At 40.1% G+C, this 18079-nt stretch overlaps 1 protein-coding gene across 1 annotated transcript in view; it reads left to right on the top strand.

Moving 5' to 3' along the window:
* LOC126198873 (myrosinase 1-like) overlaps positions 1–16548 on the top strand; it is a 55979-nt gene extending 39431 nt beyond the window's left edge. Inside the window, exons 9-11 of the mRNA XM_049935475.1 lie at positions 5915–6049; positions 15425–15531; positions 16206–16548. Coding sequence (XP_049791432.1) covers positions 5915–6049; positions 15425–15531; positions 16206–16332 — 369 coding nt within the window. The 3' untranslated portion in view covers positions 16333–16548. The remainder of the gene's footprint in view (positions 1–5914; positions 6050–15424; positions 15532–16205) is intronic.
* Positions 16549–18079: the final 1531 nt, after the last annotated feature.

The raw sequence follows: 18079 nt of genomic DNA, 5'->3' as shown, positions 1-18079 counted from the left end.
CCGAAAGTCAGACGTTATATTGCCACACCTATACATTCTACACACCAACGTGAATAGTCCTTTTGTAGTCACTTTCCCTAATGATTTTAGAAATTCTGATGGAATGTTATCGATCCCTTCTTCCTTATTTGATCTTAAATTCTGCAAAGCTCTCTTAAATTCTGATTCTAATACCGGATCCCCCATCTCTTTTGAATCGACTTCTGTTTCTTGTTCTATCACATCATCCAAATCTCCGCCCTCATAGAGGCCTTCAATAAACTCTTTCCACCTATCCGCTCTGTCCTTTGCATTTAGCAGAGGAATTCACATTGCACTGTTAATCATTCCACCTTTGGTTTTAATTTCACCGAACGTTGTTTTCACTTTCCTATAAGCTGAGTCAGTCCTTAAGACTATCATTTCTTTTTCGATTTCTTCACAGTTTTCTTGCAGCCATTTTGTCTTACCTTTCCTGTACTTCCTGTTTATTTCATTCCTGAGCAACGTCTATTTCAGTTTCCTAAATTTCCCTGAACGTTTTTGTACTTCCAACTTTTATCGATTACCTGGAGTATTTCTTCTGTTACCATTGGTTTCTTTGCAGTTACCTTCTTTGTACATATGTTTGTCTTTCCAGCTTCTGTAAATTGGAAATTTGTGGTAAGGACTATGGGAGCAAACTGCTGAGGTCATCGGTCCCTAGGCTTACACACTACTTAATCTAACTTAAACTAGCTTACACTAAGGAGAACACACACGTCCATGCCCGAGGGAGGACTCGAATCTCGGATGGGTGGAGTCGCGCGAACCGTGCAAGACGCCCCTGACCGCACGGCTACCCCGCGCGGCCCAGCTTCTAATTGCCATTTTTAGAGATGTCCATTCCTCTTCAGATGTTCTGCCTACTGGAGTACTTTTTATTGCTTGCCTACAGCTTTAGAGAACTTCAAGCGTATCGCGTTATTTTTTAATACTTTCGTATCCCACTTCTTTGAGTATTGATTGTTCCTGACTAATCTCCTAATCTTCGGGTTACTCTTCATCACTACTACATTGTGATCCATTCCTGGATACCCCTTAAAATCCAAAATCCAGAATATGATTTCGGACTCTCTGTCTGATCATAATGTAATGTAACTAAAATCTCCCCGTATCACACGGCCTTTTCCATGTATACCTCTTCTTCTTGTGATTCTTGAACAGAGTATTCGCTATTACAAGCTGCAATTTATTACAGAACTCAAATAGTCTTTCTCCTCTCTCATTATCTTGTAACCTTTTCTTCTACTCCTTCCCCTACAACTGCATTCCACTCCCCCATGACTGTTAGATTTTCATCTCCCTTTAGGTATGGTATTACCCTTTCAATATCCTCATATTACCATTGCAATATATATACTCTCTCAATCTCTTCATCTTCAGTTTACGACGTCAGCATGTGTGTCTGAACTATCGTTATCAGTATGTCGATTGTGATAAGAACAACCCTATCAATGAACTGTTCACACTACAACAGTCTCTGCCCGACCTTCCTATTCATAACGAATCCTACTCCCATTATACCATTTTCTTCTGCTGTTGCCGGCTGGGGTGGCCGAGCGGTTCTAGGCGCTACAGCCTGGAACCGCGTGACCGCTACGGTCGCAGGTCCGAATCCTGCATCGGGGATGGATGTGTGTGATGTCCTTAGGTTAGTTAGGTTTAAGTAGTTCTAAGTTCAAGGGGACTGATGACCTGAGAAGTTGAGGCCCATAGTGCTCAGAGCCATTTGAACCATTTTTTCTTCTGTTGTTGATATTATACTATACTCATCTGACCAAAAATTCTTGTATTTCACTTCACTGACCCCTGCTATACCTAAATCGAGTCTCTGCATTTCACTTTTCAGATTTCTAGCTACCCTACCGCATTCGAGCTTCTGACATTCCACGCCCCGACTCGTAGAACGTTATCCTTTCTTTGGTGATTTAAAGGCACAGATGAAGCAGTTCTGACATGCTTGATGATGGGAGTAAGGCTCAAGAAGAGTCTAGAGACTCTGATGTGATTTGTCTGCAAAATAAAAACAGTTTGAGAAAGTATAACGATTTTCAGAAAAATGGATATAAGCTAAAGGCGAAAGCGGATAATACATGCAGGAGTAGGGAACAATCAAAATGGACGACCAAAGGCAAGTATCCAGATTAAAAATTGGTAATGCACGCATGCATTCTTCCCTACAACCTGTGCATCGGGGAAGCAATGATGGAAATAAAAGGAAGATTAAAGAGTGGAATTACAGTTCAATGTGACACGATAGCAGTCATAAAATGCATAACGACATTATCCTTAGTGAAAGTGAGTGGTAGTTAAAGGACTTGTTGAACAGTATGAACAGGCACTTGAGTCCAGAAAATAAATTGAGAGTAAACGAAAGAAAGGAAAAAGTAATGGTGGGTAGGAAAATCAATTATGTGTAAACCTAACATCAAACCTGGGAAGCATGTAACTGATGTTAAAAAATTCTGCACAGATGAATTAAGAAGCAGATTGGCAAGGCAAACAAAACATTCTTCGTTGAAAGAAGACTAGTATTGAGCAGTGGCTTTCATCTGAGGAAGACATTTCTGAGGATCTATGTCTATTGCACAACATTGCATGAAAGTCAATCTTGCACTGAGGGAAAAACGAAAAAATTATTTAAGAACTACGGCATGCACACACTTTATTCATCATGTAAACGTCACTAGAGATTTTCGGATTTAGGTTATGACATGTTCGACGTGCCTGTCATGATTGGCGATGATGTGGCGCAGACGAATAGCGAAGTTCTGCATGGCCCGCTGGAGTGTCGGAACAGCTGTGCTGTCGATCACTTCCTGAATGGCTGTTTTCACTTCAGAAATGAATCAAACCATACAGCGCTTGCCAGTTGTCATCATGCCCCGCGGCCCATCATGCAGTTTGAACACCACAATACAAACCGTTATTGCTGTACACCTTGTCTTTAATATAGCCCCGCAAAAAGCAGTCGCATGTGTTCAAATCCGGAGAGTATAACGGCCAATCGAGGCCCACGCCAGTGGCCTCTGGGTCCCCCAGAGCCAGTATGCGGTCTCCAAAGTGCTCCTCCAGGACATCAAACACACTCCTACTGCGATCGGGTCGAGATCCGTCTTGCATGAACCACATCTTGTCGAGATATGGGTCACTTTGGACAATGGGGATTAAATCATCTTCCAAAACCTTTCTCTATCGCGAAATGTGGATTCTCAGTCCCCCAAATGCGCCAGTTTTGATTCTTGACGAACAAAACCAAATGAAGGTGGGATTCGTCGCTAACCCAAACCACACAGCGCATACTAATTGCCATCATGCCCCATGCAGTTTGTACGCCCTAATATAAACCGTTCAGAAGTTACGACGATTTTATTTCATGTAGTTCAATAATTGTCACCCTGTATCATTGGAGCTGGAGTAGTGACAATCGTACGCATCGTGGCTAACGAATATTATGATGACCGTTTTGTGAGTGTAGCAGTACTCAACACTGACTCGGGTTCATTCATAAAAATTTCCTTCGTAACAAACGGTGAAAAATGTCACATGGTGAATATCTCTCTCAGCAAATCGCTAGGAGCGTATGGATTGCATGGAATTGTAGATGAGCTTGAGACTTCGCGCGACACCACTGCATCGCGGAAAACTATGGAACGTTTCATTTTCCTCGTTATATGCGGGAAAAGCCAGGTTGAATGCCAACCGAAGTGGCCTGGGTTCGATTCCTATCAGGATTGGGGATATTCTCCAATCAGCGACCGGGTGTTGTATTGTGCTCATCATCGGCGACACACTAGTCGCCTCAGTTGCCTCACCTGAAAAAACTTGCAACCGATGGCGAGCCCCCACGTGACAGAGAGGGGGAGTGAGATGGAGCTCAACTTCGTTCTTTGAATTAATTATTAATTTGAACAGTTTCCCTTTCTATGTGGTCGCTGTAAGTTATTGAACTCTTAATATAACTGATTTTCAGGACTTTCTTTAAATTTGCTAATTAAGTTGTTTCACTTGCTGTTGAAATTTCTTCTGTACTTGAATCAAACAGTCTGATGTCATCAACGTATTTATTTTGTTTACATCTCTTATTCTCAAAACGTAACCGCAAGCCGGGCAGTTGTAGGACTTTATCTTTTCAACCCAACGGGCTTTAACTGGGGGCAGAGAGAATCCTAAATAAGAGTGTTTGGAAGCAGAAGTTCTGTTCCAGCATCTACTTCATGATCAAAGGAAACCTCACAAAAATCGTGGTCGAAATTGGAGATTAGAAATGTTTTCATTAAGTTCGAGAGACAATGTAAGTGTATGTATCTGGTAGATGATTCATCAAGAATCAGCAAGAGTCTGTTATTCAATTCCAGCGTATAGTTGGGTGCGAGAGTTAGTTTAAAGTGCATTGTTCGTGACCTATAACGAGGAACAGCACTTGTGCTATGACCATCGCTAACGGTAGTATGCAGTGTAAGTTCGGTACCATTTTACGACTATGGCACTTTGCTCTGGTTAAATACTCGAAAATGACTATTTCTGTGGAAGCTAGTCGTGTAACCAAGATAACTCATCCAGAAATATGAGCCTGCGTTTTAGATGCCTGCTGAGGTGCTTTCTTCAGCGTTCACTACAAAAATATTGCAGAAATAGAAATTTATGCTACGTGATACAGCGAGATTCAGACACGAGGCTGCAGTCATCAGATCATAACATTTTACACTGCAAGTGTTTACTAATTTACAGACCAGCGTGGTATTGGTGACAGGCATTCTCTCCAGCATAAACTATTTATAGCATGAGGGATAATTCGTCCTTTAGAGCATTATTGCTATTTGTAAAGAAATTGGGTACATCAATTTACGTCGTTGTAATGGACTGAAATAAAATCTATCAGAGCTTCCATTATTAGAATTATTGGCTTAAGGAAAACAGTTCTAAATGGTTCAAATGGCTCTGAGCACTATGGGACTCAACTGCTGTGGTCATCAGTCCCCTAGAACTTAGAACTACTTAAACCTAACTAACCTAAGGACATCACACACAGCCATGCCCGAGGCAGGATTCGAACCTGCGACCGCAGCAGTCGCACGGTTCCGGACTGCGCGCCTAGAACCGCGAGACCACCGCGGCCGGCGAAAACAGTTCTACACGTAAGTGAAGTGAGTACGTTAAAAAGTTTCCCTTATGCTCACGAAATGTTCAAAGCCGTGAACTGGCGGTAATTTCTTCTGATGAAAATTAATATCTATTAAACCTAGCATAGTGTACAGAAGGTCAACTGCACCAGTGGTACAATTCCCTTCAGCAGACGTCGTAATAACTAAAAGTTCGTAACTGAAATATGTGCCACCAAGGGGTTATATATTACCAAGCTTTGGAGGAAGTTAACAGACACACTCTGCGATGATTGCTTGTTAATGGAACGCTAAATTGGACTGCTTAGATTAATAGGATACTGCCGCTCGTTTCAGTCTGGAATCACCTATCCTTCACTACAATCCCTTACGCCCTGTTATAATGCCATATAAAGAATGTAAATGACATTAAAATCTAGACGCTCCATAGACTACGCGGATTTATTGTCACGAGGTGAGTTTTGAATAGTTTTAGTTTTTTACTCACCCCGTGAGTATTCAATAGTTTTAGCTATTTACAATACGTTTCTTGATACTTATTTAGTTGTGACCTAATGCAAGTAAAAAAGAACTTACTTTTTGTTTTTCCTGAGACGCCAGTAAAATTTGGTTCTCGTTACCTCCATCTGTTTGTGTTTCGCTTGGTGAACAATATATGAGAGCATACTTAGATGTCTTTGGGTTTCATTGTAAGATTATTGACTTTCTGTATCTTAAGTAATGTAATAAATTTACTTTAGCAAAAATTTCTCCTGTTTTTCCTCGAACAGGTGGCCCCCTGGGGATTCCGTAAGCTTCTCAACTGGATTGCTAATGAATACCCAGGACATCCCATATTTGTTACGGAGAATGGATATTCAGACAATGGCGAGTGGAACGATGTGAACCGTACCAACTATATCACCGTAAGTTATTGCTCGATTCAAAATATTTTCTTCTGTTCTGTAACTTTTCCTTACAGACCGTTTTTATTATAATACTTTCATCGTCATATAGGGATGTTATCTTCGACTACTAATCCACAGGTCCTGTGTGCCGGGTTCAATCACAGCTACTGCTTACATTATAAATAAAAATCTTCAGCTATGGTTTAGTAAAAGCAGCCATCGTCGTTCTGTGAACGGCATTGTCAAAGAGGGCGGAGGACCAGAAGGAGATTCTGGGGGTCGTGGATTATAAAACTGCCTACAAAAACGAAATAATCAGAATCAATTTCATAAGGAGGCACTCAGTTAAGGATACATAAGTTGTAACCACAGGAAATCATGTCTATAATTTAAAATGTAAAGCGTTGGTCTCTCCAGTGGCAATCGATTCCATCGTAAAGCCCCATTCACTATTCGTATCTCCCACAGGGAATTTTCAAGGAAGAAGTGCCTATTAAAAGAATAAAAAACAAAATAGGGTGTGATTCAACGAGAGTGAGAGCGGAATTTACAAAGTCTAAATGTAGTAAGGAAATACTAACATAGATTGCAGATCTATTTATAGCCAGTAAAGTGAAATGGTAAGACTGGAAAGACATACTATCACAGGTTAATAAACAAGTTCAAAAATTTTACAACGGGAGGAGAATTCGGTATACAGTAAATAACAAGTTGAACGAGGAGTGTACAAATTTCATCGACAGGATTTTCCTGATCAGTATCGAATCCAGACCAACACCAACAACAGTAGTACTGATATACATGCCTAGTCACAAACAGAAGACTGCTAGATATAGAGTGTGTATGAACGAACTGATACCGTATCTCATGACTTAAATGGATACTAAAACCTAATAATCGGAGGCTTGAACACTATAATAGGTGAAGTAGCGGATAACAGCGCTGTGGGATAATACGGTGTCGGTAACAAATGTGGGAGATGTGAAAGACTCAATGAGGTTTGGTCTAAATTTCTGCTAGTAGTAGTTAACACATTTCTCAGAATCGCTGGGGGAGGGGGCATACTTGTAAAAATACTGGAGATATGAAGAGTTATCTGCGGCAGTACACCAGAATAATATACTGGATTGAAAGGCGCAACCATGACGACACATAAACTCGGAGGAAGCGTAGGACGATCTTTAGGAAGAATCACCCGTCAAGAATGTTGCAGACTGAAGCTGCGAGGAACAGTAATGATGTACTCGAAATTCGCTGAGGCTATAGATACCGTATGATGCCCTTTTCTTTGACCTGTTTTCCCAATATATTTAATTTCTCGTTTTGTTCCATGTTTAAAGAAAGTATGAATCCTGTTGAAAATGTGAGAACACGCGCAACCAACACTAACATATCATATATTATTTTAACGAAGGACTCCATCTTCCAGAGTTTGCTTCAAGATTTCTTTCCGATGTAAGCTTAATTGTGATATCTTCTGAGGATGGCAAATTAATTTGCCGAAATTGGTCAAGAAGTTAATTTAATAAAAAAATTGTGCATCTGACAACAGAATATTTCTATTCATAAAACGTGCTTCACGGCTGCTGACTGACAGCCATGAATAAAATTTTTACTGTATGGAAGTCCATCATGCACTATGGGAACAAAGATAGTCAAATGGTTTCAGATGTACAGCTAGCATGCACACTTTCGCAATTTCAACAATAAACCTCATTGTGGTGCACCGGAAGGAGCATAAAGTCTTTCCCTGATTACAGAAATTTATATTTATGTAACTGTGCTAGATACAGCTACGCGGTTTGTTGGTTACTTAACTCACCAAGTTTTTATGGATTTACCCCTGCATGTGTTCTGAAAGCATCTAATTACTTTTCCTTACCTCTTCCAACAATGGGTAGTATTTCAACATGACCGTGCACACTAGATGTCACTTTTTCGCCATTTCTTGGATGAAACCTTTCGAGACAGAAGGATCGCTGGAGACGGTCGAACATCATGGCCACCAGGTTCAGCAGACATAACTCATCTTGACATCTTTTGTGTTTTTTCTTAAACATAAAGCGTTCGATTCACCAGTTTCTGTTCCATAAACTCTTAGGGTACGAATAAGCGATGTTCTAACGGCGGTGTCGGAAGAGGTGTAGGCAGAGACATGTAGAGAAACTGGGTACCCTATACGTTCTGCGGCCAATGAGCGGAGCACACGTGAAAGTGTATCCAAAAAGACAAAAAGAAACTGTTTGCTTTAAGCTAGCCGTTTCAACATTCTGCATACCTGCATCTAGCATACTTCCTCAGGACGAAAATTATTTGATTTTGGAAAAACTTTAAGCACATCCTCTACAGCGTTTCTCGTAGCGCCCGCCACTGGAATCAGATGAGCAAATACATAACTCTCTCTCTCTCCCTCTGTCCGTCTCTCTGTATCTCTCTCGCATCCTTTCTACACGAACCAGTGACAAATCGCGCTGCTCAGCTTTGGATAATCCGCATCACTCCTATGGGCTAAGGGACCTGCTGATAGGTGGAGAACTTTAATCATAGTTCCGTTGGATACTGTGAATGACTTACAGTTTGTAATACGCATTTTATACATTTAGATTGATGTGACTGTTACTATTCAAATACGTATGTGGAAAATATTACATTTCTTTATGTTAAAGGTCAACTGAGCACTATGGGACTTAGCTTCTCAGGTCATCAGTCCCCTAGAACTTAGAATTAATTAAACCTAACTAACCTAAGGACATCACACACATCCATGCCCGAGGCAGGATTCGAACCTGCGACCGTAGCGGTCGCGCGGTTCCAGACTGTAGCGCCTAGAACAGCTCGGCCACTTCGGCCGGCTTTACCTCAATCCTTCTCCTCTAAGGTAGCTCTGTCGAGGGAAAAAAATATATGGTCCATCTCTCACACAACATTTTATTTCAGTGAAAAATGGTAGTTCACACAGTTCAGTCTTCCATAACGAGGTATGTTTGATGTATGATGGCAGTCACATGGGCAGTCACGAGTTAATGTGTTCACAAAACGACGGCAAACAGGTCTGACATTACAACAGTGTTTAACAGGCTAGTCTGAGATTAAGAAAAATCTACTTTGTTTCTGAGTGGACAACACTCCCTGCGAATTCTTCCAATGAAACTCAGTCAACCATGTACATAACCTGCGATTAATTTTATGTTATCGTTCCACTAGAACTGGCTCCTTATGCATCTCTGGTGATTATTCTACCATGCTGTAACTACACGATATTATTAAAACGTTCTTTTAAACATTTTTCTTAAAATCTTCTAAAAAACTTCTAGAAACCATATTAGCTGTTTATAAGTTTGCGACCATGGGCTAGGGCAGAAGTCCCCAACATAATTTTCTCTAGGACCCCCCTCATCGTGAATGATGGGTACCTTGTCATATCACAGTATCAAGTACCTAAAAAAGGCAAATTAAGAGTCTTTTTATACGTTTTCTATTTTGGTACTTAGAAAAAACATTGACATATTCATTATCGAAAAAAATATTGAGCTTAAAACTTTTCTAATTTAGCCATCATTGTTTTTGTTAAATTTCTCATTGTAGCTCAAAATCATTGTCTTCAAATCTGGATGTTTAGTATAACAAACCCCTTAAAAAAATAAAAATTGAGTATGAACTGAAATGACAGGAAAAAATTAAAATTGAGTGTATTGGTCTTTCAAGTGTACTACACTTGAGATTGCATTGAGTAGACATGTGTGAAAAATAAGAAAACACTAATTTCATACAAGGTATTATTTATTTGAAAAAATACAGTTACAACAGAGTACTCCATCAGTATACAGTTAGTTTTTATTTTCAGTTCTTAATTAGATGCGTTCAATCTGACCTTTGAGTCCATTATTTCTGAAATATTAGGTTCCAAACTTGAAACTTTCACTCTGAAATCCGACCGCATGTCGAGCCGATTCCTATATTTGTTTTTCATGAAACACGTGGAAGAAACTGCTTGTTCACACCGATATGTGGTTGCAAATGGAAGGATACTTTTCATTGCCTTATCTCCAAGTTTCTTGTAGTCCTTGCTTTCCGATGCCCAGAAGTCTGTAATTTTATCACCGATGAAAATGTTTATCATCGCACCACATCTGGACAGATCCACAAGTTGATCTTGCTCATCTTCAGTGAGGCCTTGGATTTTGTCTATTTCTTCACAGCTGAAGGGATTTCGAATCCATCTGTCGTCAGGGTCAGGTTCAGGTAAATACTGTCTAAAAGTGGTGGCTAGGCTGCGTAGATGCTCGGCTGCATTGATCTTGATCTGGTCAGGCAAATTCTCCTCTGATGACTCCAAGGATTGTTTTAAAGTAGAAAAGTTAGTTAGTGACTCATTTTCTATCCTTGACGCCCAGATCTGACACTTTCTGACCATAGCACTAATCGTATCCTCAACTTTGAACATGTCTACACTTTTTCCTTGCAAACTCAAGTTTAACACATTCAAGTGTTCAGCTAAGAACGCAACTGAGCAAAGCCAAGAGCAGTTAGAGAGAAAATCTGTGTACTTTGTGTCAAGAAGGAAGACACGCACCTCGTCTGTAAGTCCAAAAAATCTTAACAAGACCCTACCTCGAGAAAGCCATCTTACTTCCGTATGAATAAGAAGTGGCTCGTGCTAACTGCCGGTCTCTTTACACTCTAAGAAGAAGCTAGACGCAGAAGTTAGCTTTCGCTAAAACTATGCTCATGCAGGAAGCGGCCAAAACGAAAAATCTGTTATCATACCCAATATATTTAATATATCTTTTTACTCTTAAAGCATCTTGCGGACCCCTCTGGCATAGCTCGCGTATCCCTGGGGGTCCGCGGACCACCTATTGGGAACCACTGGGCTAGGGGAAGCGTCTTTCTTTAGTAAACAAAATGTTCTCGGTCCCCGGTTCGCTACCGACCACAGCTTAAAGTTTGAATGCCGGCCGGAGTGGCCGAGCGGTTCTAGGCGCCACAGTCTGGATCCGGGCGACCGCTACGGTCGCAGGTTCGAATCCTGCCTCGGGCATGGATGTGTGTGATGTCCTTAGGTTGGTTAGGTTTAAGTAGTTCTAAGTTCTAGGGGACTGATGACCACGGCAGTTAAGTCCCATAGTGCTCAGAGCCATTTTTTTAAAGTTCGAATAGAAATCTTCTGCAGTGGCGACCGAAGACTTCCGGCATAAGAAGTCGTCCTTATTCATCTAACGGTGTTGTCAGGGAGGGTGGACGAGCAAACAGAGGTTCAGGCCACTCTCTTGCCCTATGGGTGGGAAATTTCCCCTAAAGGCCGAAGAATCAGTAATGATCAGCGACATGCAGAAGGCAATGGAAACCACTGCGTTAAGGGCCTATAACGTGTATCCACAGGACATTTGGCATGTAAGTGAAAAACTTTTGTGATGATCTATCTATTGGCAAAAAATTCCGGACGAGGCCCCCTTCGGATCTCCGGAAGGATACTCCCGAGGGGGAGGCGATCATCAGAAATACGCTGAACAACCAACGAAAGGATAACGTTCTACGACTCTGGGTGTGAAATGTCAGAAGTTTGAACGTGGTAGAAGAGTTATAAAACTGAACAGGAAATACTAATGCCCAGTCTAGATATAATGGGGGTTCACTGAAGTGAAATGTAATGAAGACAGGGACTTCTGGTCATATGAGTATAGCATAACATCAAGAGAAGCAGAAAACTATATAACGGAGCAGGAAGCTTTATGAATAGAAAGGCAGGACAGAGAAAGATTTCCTGTGAAGGCTTAAGTGATAGAGTTGTTCACATCAGAATCGACAGCAAAGAAACACCGACAATGGTAGTTCAGATATACAAGCCGACGTCGTAGGCTAAAGATGAACAGAAAAAATATATGAGGTTATTGAACGTTTAATTCAATACGTAAGGGAAGATGAAAACCTAACAGTCATAGGGGATCGTAATGTGGTTTTAGGGGAAGAAGTAGAAGAAAGGGTTAGAGGAGAATATGAGTTTTCTACTGGGAATGATAGAGGAGAAAGACTAATTCAGTTCTGCAATAAATTTCAGCTGCTAGCAACGAATACTATGTTCACTAATCACAAGAGGATGATGTATGCTCGGAAAAGAATAGAAGGTATTCGAAGATTTCACTACGTTACATCATGGTTCAAATGGCTCTGAGCACTATGGGACTTAACTTCTAAGGTCATCAGTCCCCTAGAACTTAGAACTACTTAAACCTAACTATCCTAAGGACATCACACACTTCCACGCCCGAGGCAGGATTCTAACCGGCGACCGTAGCGGTCGCGCGGTTCCAGACTGTAGCGCCTAGAACCGCTCGGCCACCCTGGCCGCCCATTACATCATGGTCAAGCAGAAATTCCGAAATCAGATACTGGATTGTGAGTCGTACCCATGCACGGATGTAGACTCTTATCACAATTTAGTATTGATGAAGCGTAGACTGAAGTTTAAGAGTCTAGTCAGAAGGAATCAATGCGCAAAGAAGTGGAATACGGGAGTACTAAGGAATGAAGAAGTACGCTTGAATTTCTCTATGGCTGTGGATACTCCTCAAAGCAAATTTCAGTACGCAGATCCGTTGAAGAGAAATGGACATCTCTAAAAATGGCAATCACAGAAGTTGGGAAGCAAATCGTAGGTGCAAAGAAGGAAAATGAATAACAGAAGAAATACTTCAGTTGATCAGTGAAAGAAGGAAGTACTAATATGCTCAGGGAAATTCAGGGATGCAGTGATATAAGCCACTTAAGAATAAAAGAAATTGAAAGTGTAGGGAAACTAAGGCAGAATGGGTGCATGCAAAATGTGAATAATCGAAAAAGGAATGATTGCCAGAAGGAATGATCCGACATACAAAAAAGTCAAAACGGCATTCGATGATATTAAAAGCAAGGCTGATAACATAAAGAGCGCAGTGAATGTCCACTTTTAAAAGCGGAGGAGAGAGCAGATAGGTGGAAAGAGTGCATTGAAGGTGTCTATAAGGGGACGCGATAGAAGAAGAAACAGGAATCGATATAGAAGAGGTAGGGGATCCACTATAATAATCAGAATTTCGAACAGCTTTGGAAGACTTAAGATCAAATAAGGCAGAAGGGATGTATAACATTCATCAAAATTTCTAATATCATTGGGAGAAGTGGACATAAAACGAGTATTCTCGTTGGTGTGTTCAATCCATTGGTCTGGCGATACATCATTTGATTTTCGGAAAAATATTTTTCACACAATTCCGAAGATTACAAGAGCTAACAAGTGCCAGAGCCGTTGTACAATCAGCTCAACAGTTATACACCCAGTTGCTGACTAGGATGATGTACAGAAGAATTGGAAAGAATATAGCGGATGTGTTAGAGGGCTATTAGATTGGCTTTAGGAAAGGTATGGGCACCAAAGGGCAGTTCTGACGTTACAGTTAATGATGGAAGCAAGACTAAAGAACAATGAAGACACTTTCAAGGGGTTTGCCGAGCTGCAAAAAGCGTTCGACAAAGTCAAATGATGCAAGATATTCGAAATTCTGAGAAAAATAGGGTTAAGCTATAGGAAAATGTGAGTAATATACTATATGTACAGGAACCAAAAGAGAGCAACAAGAGTGGAAGACCAAGAACGAAGTGCTTGAATTAAAAAGGGCTTAAGACAGGGATGTAGTTATTCGCCCTTTCTGTTCAATCTATCCGTCGAAGAAGCAATGAGGAAATAATGGAAAAATTCAACATTGGATTTAAAATTCAAGGTGAAAAGGTGTCAATGATAATATTCGCTGATGACATTGTTGTGCTCATTGAAATTGAAGAAGAAATACAGGCTTTGTTGAATGGAATGGTCTAATGAGTACAAAATATGGATTGAAACTAAGTCGAAAGAAGGGGAAAGTAATGAGAAGCAGAAGAAATGAGAGGAGCGAAGAACCTAATATCAGGATTGTTGGTCACGAAGTAGATGAAGTTAAAGATTTGCACAAAAAAAAAAGAAAACATGATGGACGGAGCAAGGAGGATGTAAAGAGCAAATTAGCACTGGCAGAAAGATTATTCATTGTCAACAGCAATCTGTTGGTTTGAAACCAGAATGTACGTCTGGAGCGCAGAATTGTATGGTAGTGAAACATGGACTGTCGATAAACCGGAACAGAAGAGAATCGAAGAATTTAAGATGTGGTGCTCTTGAAGAATGTTTAAAATTAGGTGGACTGGTAACGTATGCAATGAGGAGGTTGGCAGAATTGGCAAGGAAAGAAATATATGGAAAACACTGACAAGAAGAAGTGACAAGATGGTAGTTCACGTGTTAAGACATCACGGAATAACTTTTGTGGTTAGAACTGCAGCAGAAGTAGGTAAAAACTGCAGAGGAAGAAAGAGATTAGTGTACATTCAGCAAATAACTGAGGATATAGGTAGCAAGTGCTACTCTTGTATGAAGAGGTAACAGGAAAGAGATTTGTGGCAGTCAAATCAAACCAGTCACAAGACGGATGACTGAAAAAACAGCTTTATTCGAAGATAACAAGTTACCGGTTTCGCGCTATTGTAATCTTCCCCTCGATATCGCGGAACCGGTCGTATATAATCTCGGCATAAAGTATTTTGTACAACAATGAGTATTTCTGTCTAATTATTGTTATTATTGAGGGTCAATTGTTAATCCCTGCATCAAGCGTCGATCCTGTTCAAGTGTGAGTGCATTTCGCCACAGTTTTCTAGCTTTTCGTCTTGACTGTATTCATCTGCAAAATACCTCGTGGGAGTCCTGACGTTATCCTCTAGGTCATTTATGTACAGGGTACAGCAGGTATCACTGCACACTTTTGTATTTGTGACTAAGGATAGTGTACCGAATAATATTACATCAGCACTTACGTCATTTGCATATTACTAATTACATTCTTTACGGGTTATATGTTTTTTGGTTGTTTAGTACCTCCAAGTACATCTGGCAAGTGCAAGTCATTAACGTTTATTTTCCCCTGGGTAGCAGGTCAGGTGTTGAAGGGTAGATGCATGGACGCTAAAAGGTTAGTCTGTACTGACAGGTGTAGTCCACCTAGTGGTGCAATACGACTGTACCTATACACAATATATCGTGAATAGTAGTGGTCCTACAATACTCCCTTTGGGTACACCTGTTTGTGTTTCAGGATAACTCTCTGTTATGAATGACATAATGTGCGCCACTATCTAGGAACTCCTCCACTGTCTGTATAATTATGATCGTAAAATTTTATGGCAATCTTTTCTTAGTTCTTCGCAACTCTTTTTTCCTTTTTAACTTCATATTCATTAATTTAAAGTATGTCATATTACATTAAGAAGGAAAAATGCCATTTAAAACGACAAAAATATGTTGAATTTTCTCACTACTGCTTTCAGAGCTATATGGCGGAGATGTTGAAGGCAATCAACGAAGATGGCATCGATATTTTCGGTTACACAGCCTGGACTCTCATGGACAATTTCGAGTGGTCATGGGGATACACGTAAGTTCTGCCTGTCTGCATCGATACTTACACCGACATTTCCATCGATATTCTCTTAAATTGCAGTTTTATGACGTGGTGATGCAACACGATTTCCTTCCTCTTTCTTCTTAATACACAGGGCAAAACTTTTTGAGTCTTTAATTTACTCATCTTGAGTGGTAAGGAGCAATCTGTATTAATTACCTGAAAGAAGGAGAACTTCATAGCCAAGATCGCTTGTAAACAATCCCTGATTACCGTGTTCGGTAAGCATGATTACCAACTTCAGACGCCGATAAAAGTTTATTACAAGTCTCCTATACCAGATGTACAAATACTATTTCTAAAATCTTGTCAGGTATGTGAGGGATGAGAGGAGGGGTGCGCCGGAAAGTCAGGTTTAAAACTATTCTGTACATTGTTATTTTAATCCTGACTTGCCGATGCGTCGTTCATCTCGTCCCTCACATACCTGGCAATGTTTTAGAAAGAGTGTTTGTACAGCTGGTACAGGAGACAGTAACGATGCTTACCAAAACCGGTAATCGTGAATCTTGGCGATCTTAGCGAAGAAATTCACCCTCTCTCAGTTTCTGAGACTTCTTCACTGACTTGATTATTGTCTACTTTCTTGGGAACGGCGAGATTTGATTATCTTTGACAGTTATTTGTCTCTTATTTTTCTTTTTCAGGGCCAAATTTGGACTCTACTACGTGGACTTCAATGATGACGCGCGACCGAGGACAGCTAAGGACTCGGTTCAGACCCTAGCTCAAATATACTCTAGCAATGAGTTACCAATGGAATATTTTAACTAATTCGTATCGATGTCTTTAAGCTGTTAAGTTTATTGTATGTAATAATGCTCCAAAAATAAAAATGGAATTAACTGCCACTACACTGATAACTAATAATGTCACACAAAAGGAATGTTTGCTTTTCTTTGTCGTTGTATCGCATGTGTTATTCTATGCCTGTAAAAAAATGTAAAACTGTCACGTATGTCTGTTTGTCTGTTTGAACAAGCTAATCTGCAAAAATGCGAAACAAATTTTTATGGGATTTTTGCAGGTAAATTAAGTGTAGCTTGGGTCAAATGCAGGCTTTACTTAATCAAAACTGAATGATGAAATAAAAAGATATCATGGTTTAAAATTTTATCTAAAACAGTCGTATTTGTCTGTTTCTCTGAACACACCGATCTCCAAAATTGCATGACAAATTTTCATAGAGTTTACACAGGTGCCTCGAGCGTAACTAGGAGTAATCATCAAAACCAGATCACGGAAAGAAAAGCTATCTAAAATCGTATGTTTAGCTTACAAGTTCAGGATGTAATCATCACAGCGCAGTAAACCAGAAAACCAACAGATGACACTTTTAGTTTTTTTAAACTTAGTGACAAATATATTTTCAGAAATTTACATCAGAGGCAGAATTAAGCGCCAAAATCTTATCTTTACGAGCACAAACTAATAGTGAATTGTCTATAGCCGTAGTTACATCATATTTCTTTGACAAAGAAATATGATCAAATATTCGTCAAATTTCTTTGAGAAAGCTCTTCGACATGGCGCTAAAAAAGGGTATTACACTGCCGTCATATTTTTCGTCAGTTTTCAAGATGGGGATACGCGCTGCAGTTTCTAGCACCAAAATTGCACTGTGTGTGTATTTGCAACACGTGGTTTCTTAATACCTAAGAGAGGTGCTTTAGTTTACAACACAGCACTCAAATATCACATTGCACATTTATCAAAATGATTCCAGAAACATGTGAAGTGATTTATAAGGTACTGAAGGGGGTATATGTGAAGGTAAATAAAAATTTAGTACACTACATGGGCAATAAGAACTTGGTTGGCTGTAGCTGTGATTGTGGACATGAAGTCACCTGCTACATGTTTCACCTGCCCATCAACACACAATTAATAGCACGCACCGTGCCCCTTGCTAACCACCACCTCAGTCGAAGCAAGTTTATTAAAAAAAATAAAAAAGAGTCGAAGGAACCAACCAACTTTAAAGACTTGTTTGCAAACACACTACATAGACGAAAAATAGCTGTAGCGACGCCAGCGATCCAAGCGATTACATTTCACATTGCACTGAACAGAAGACGAACGACTTTTATGATGAAATCTACTGTAAAGCCCTAGATTTGATCATATTTATTTGACTACGGGCGAGATTTGATGAAGTCCATCAAATTTCTTTGACATAAATATTAGACACATCAGCTTTGACAAAGAAATATGACAGTGTAACACCGGCCTAAGGCATACAGATATACAGATTTCATTTTGGTTTTAAAAACTTAACATTGCTTCGCTCCCTTCCGTGGTTTTATTTATATTGTTGCATAGAAACAAAGAATTTATTATTTTTGATTTGGGTACCTTGGGAAGCAACCTCCGAGTTTCCTTTGCTGCCATGGGGCGATATGCAAACGAACTATTTACTGAACTCCCAATTCTATTATAAATCCCCCCCTCACCAAATTCTATTCTTGTGCGCGTAATAACATCTGACTATGCAGTAGAAGCCTCTGTTGAAGAATCAGAT

Source organism: Schistocerca nitens, chromosome 8, assembly GCF_023898315.1.
Source record: "Schistocerca nitens isolate TAMUIC-IGC-003100 chromosome 8, iqSchNite1.1, whole genome shotgun sequence".
In the NCBI taxonomy this organism is placed as follows: domain Eukaryota; kingdom Metazoa; phylum Arthropoda; class Insecta; order Orthoptera; family Acrididae; genus Schistocerca; species Schistocerca nitens.
The sequence above is the reverse complement of the archived record's forward strand: the minus strand, read 5'-3'. Positions and strand labels throughout refer to the sequence as shown.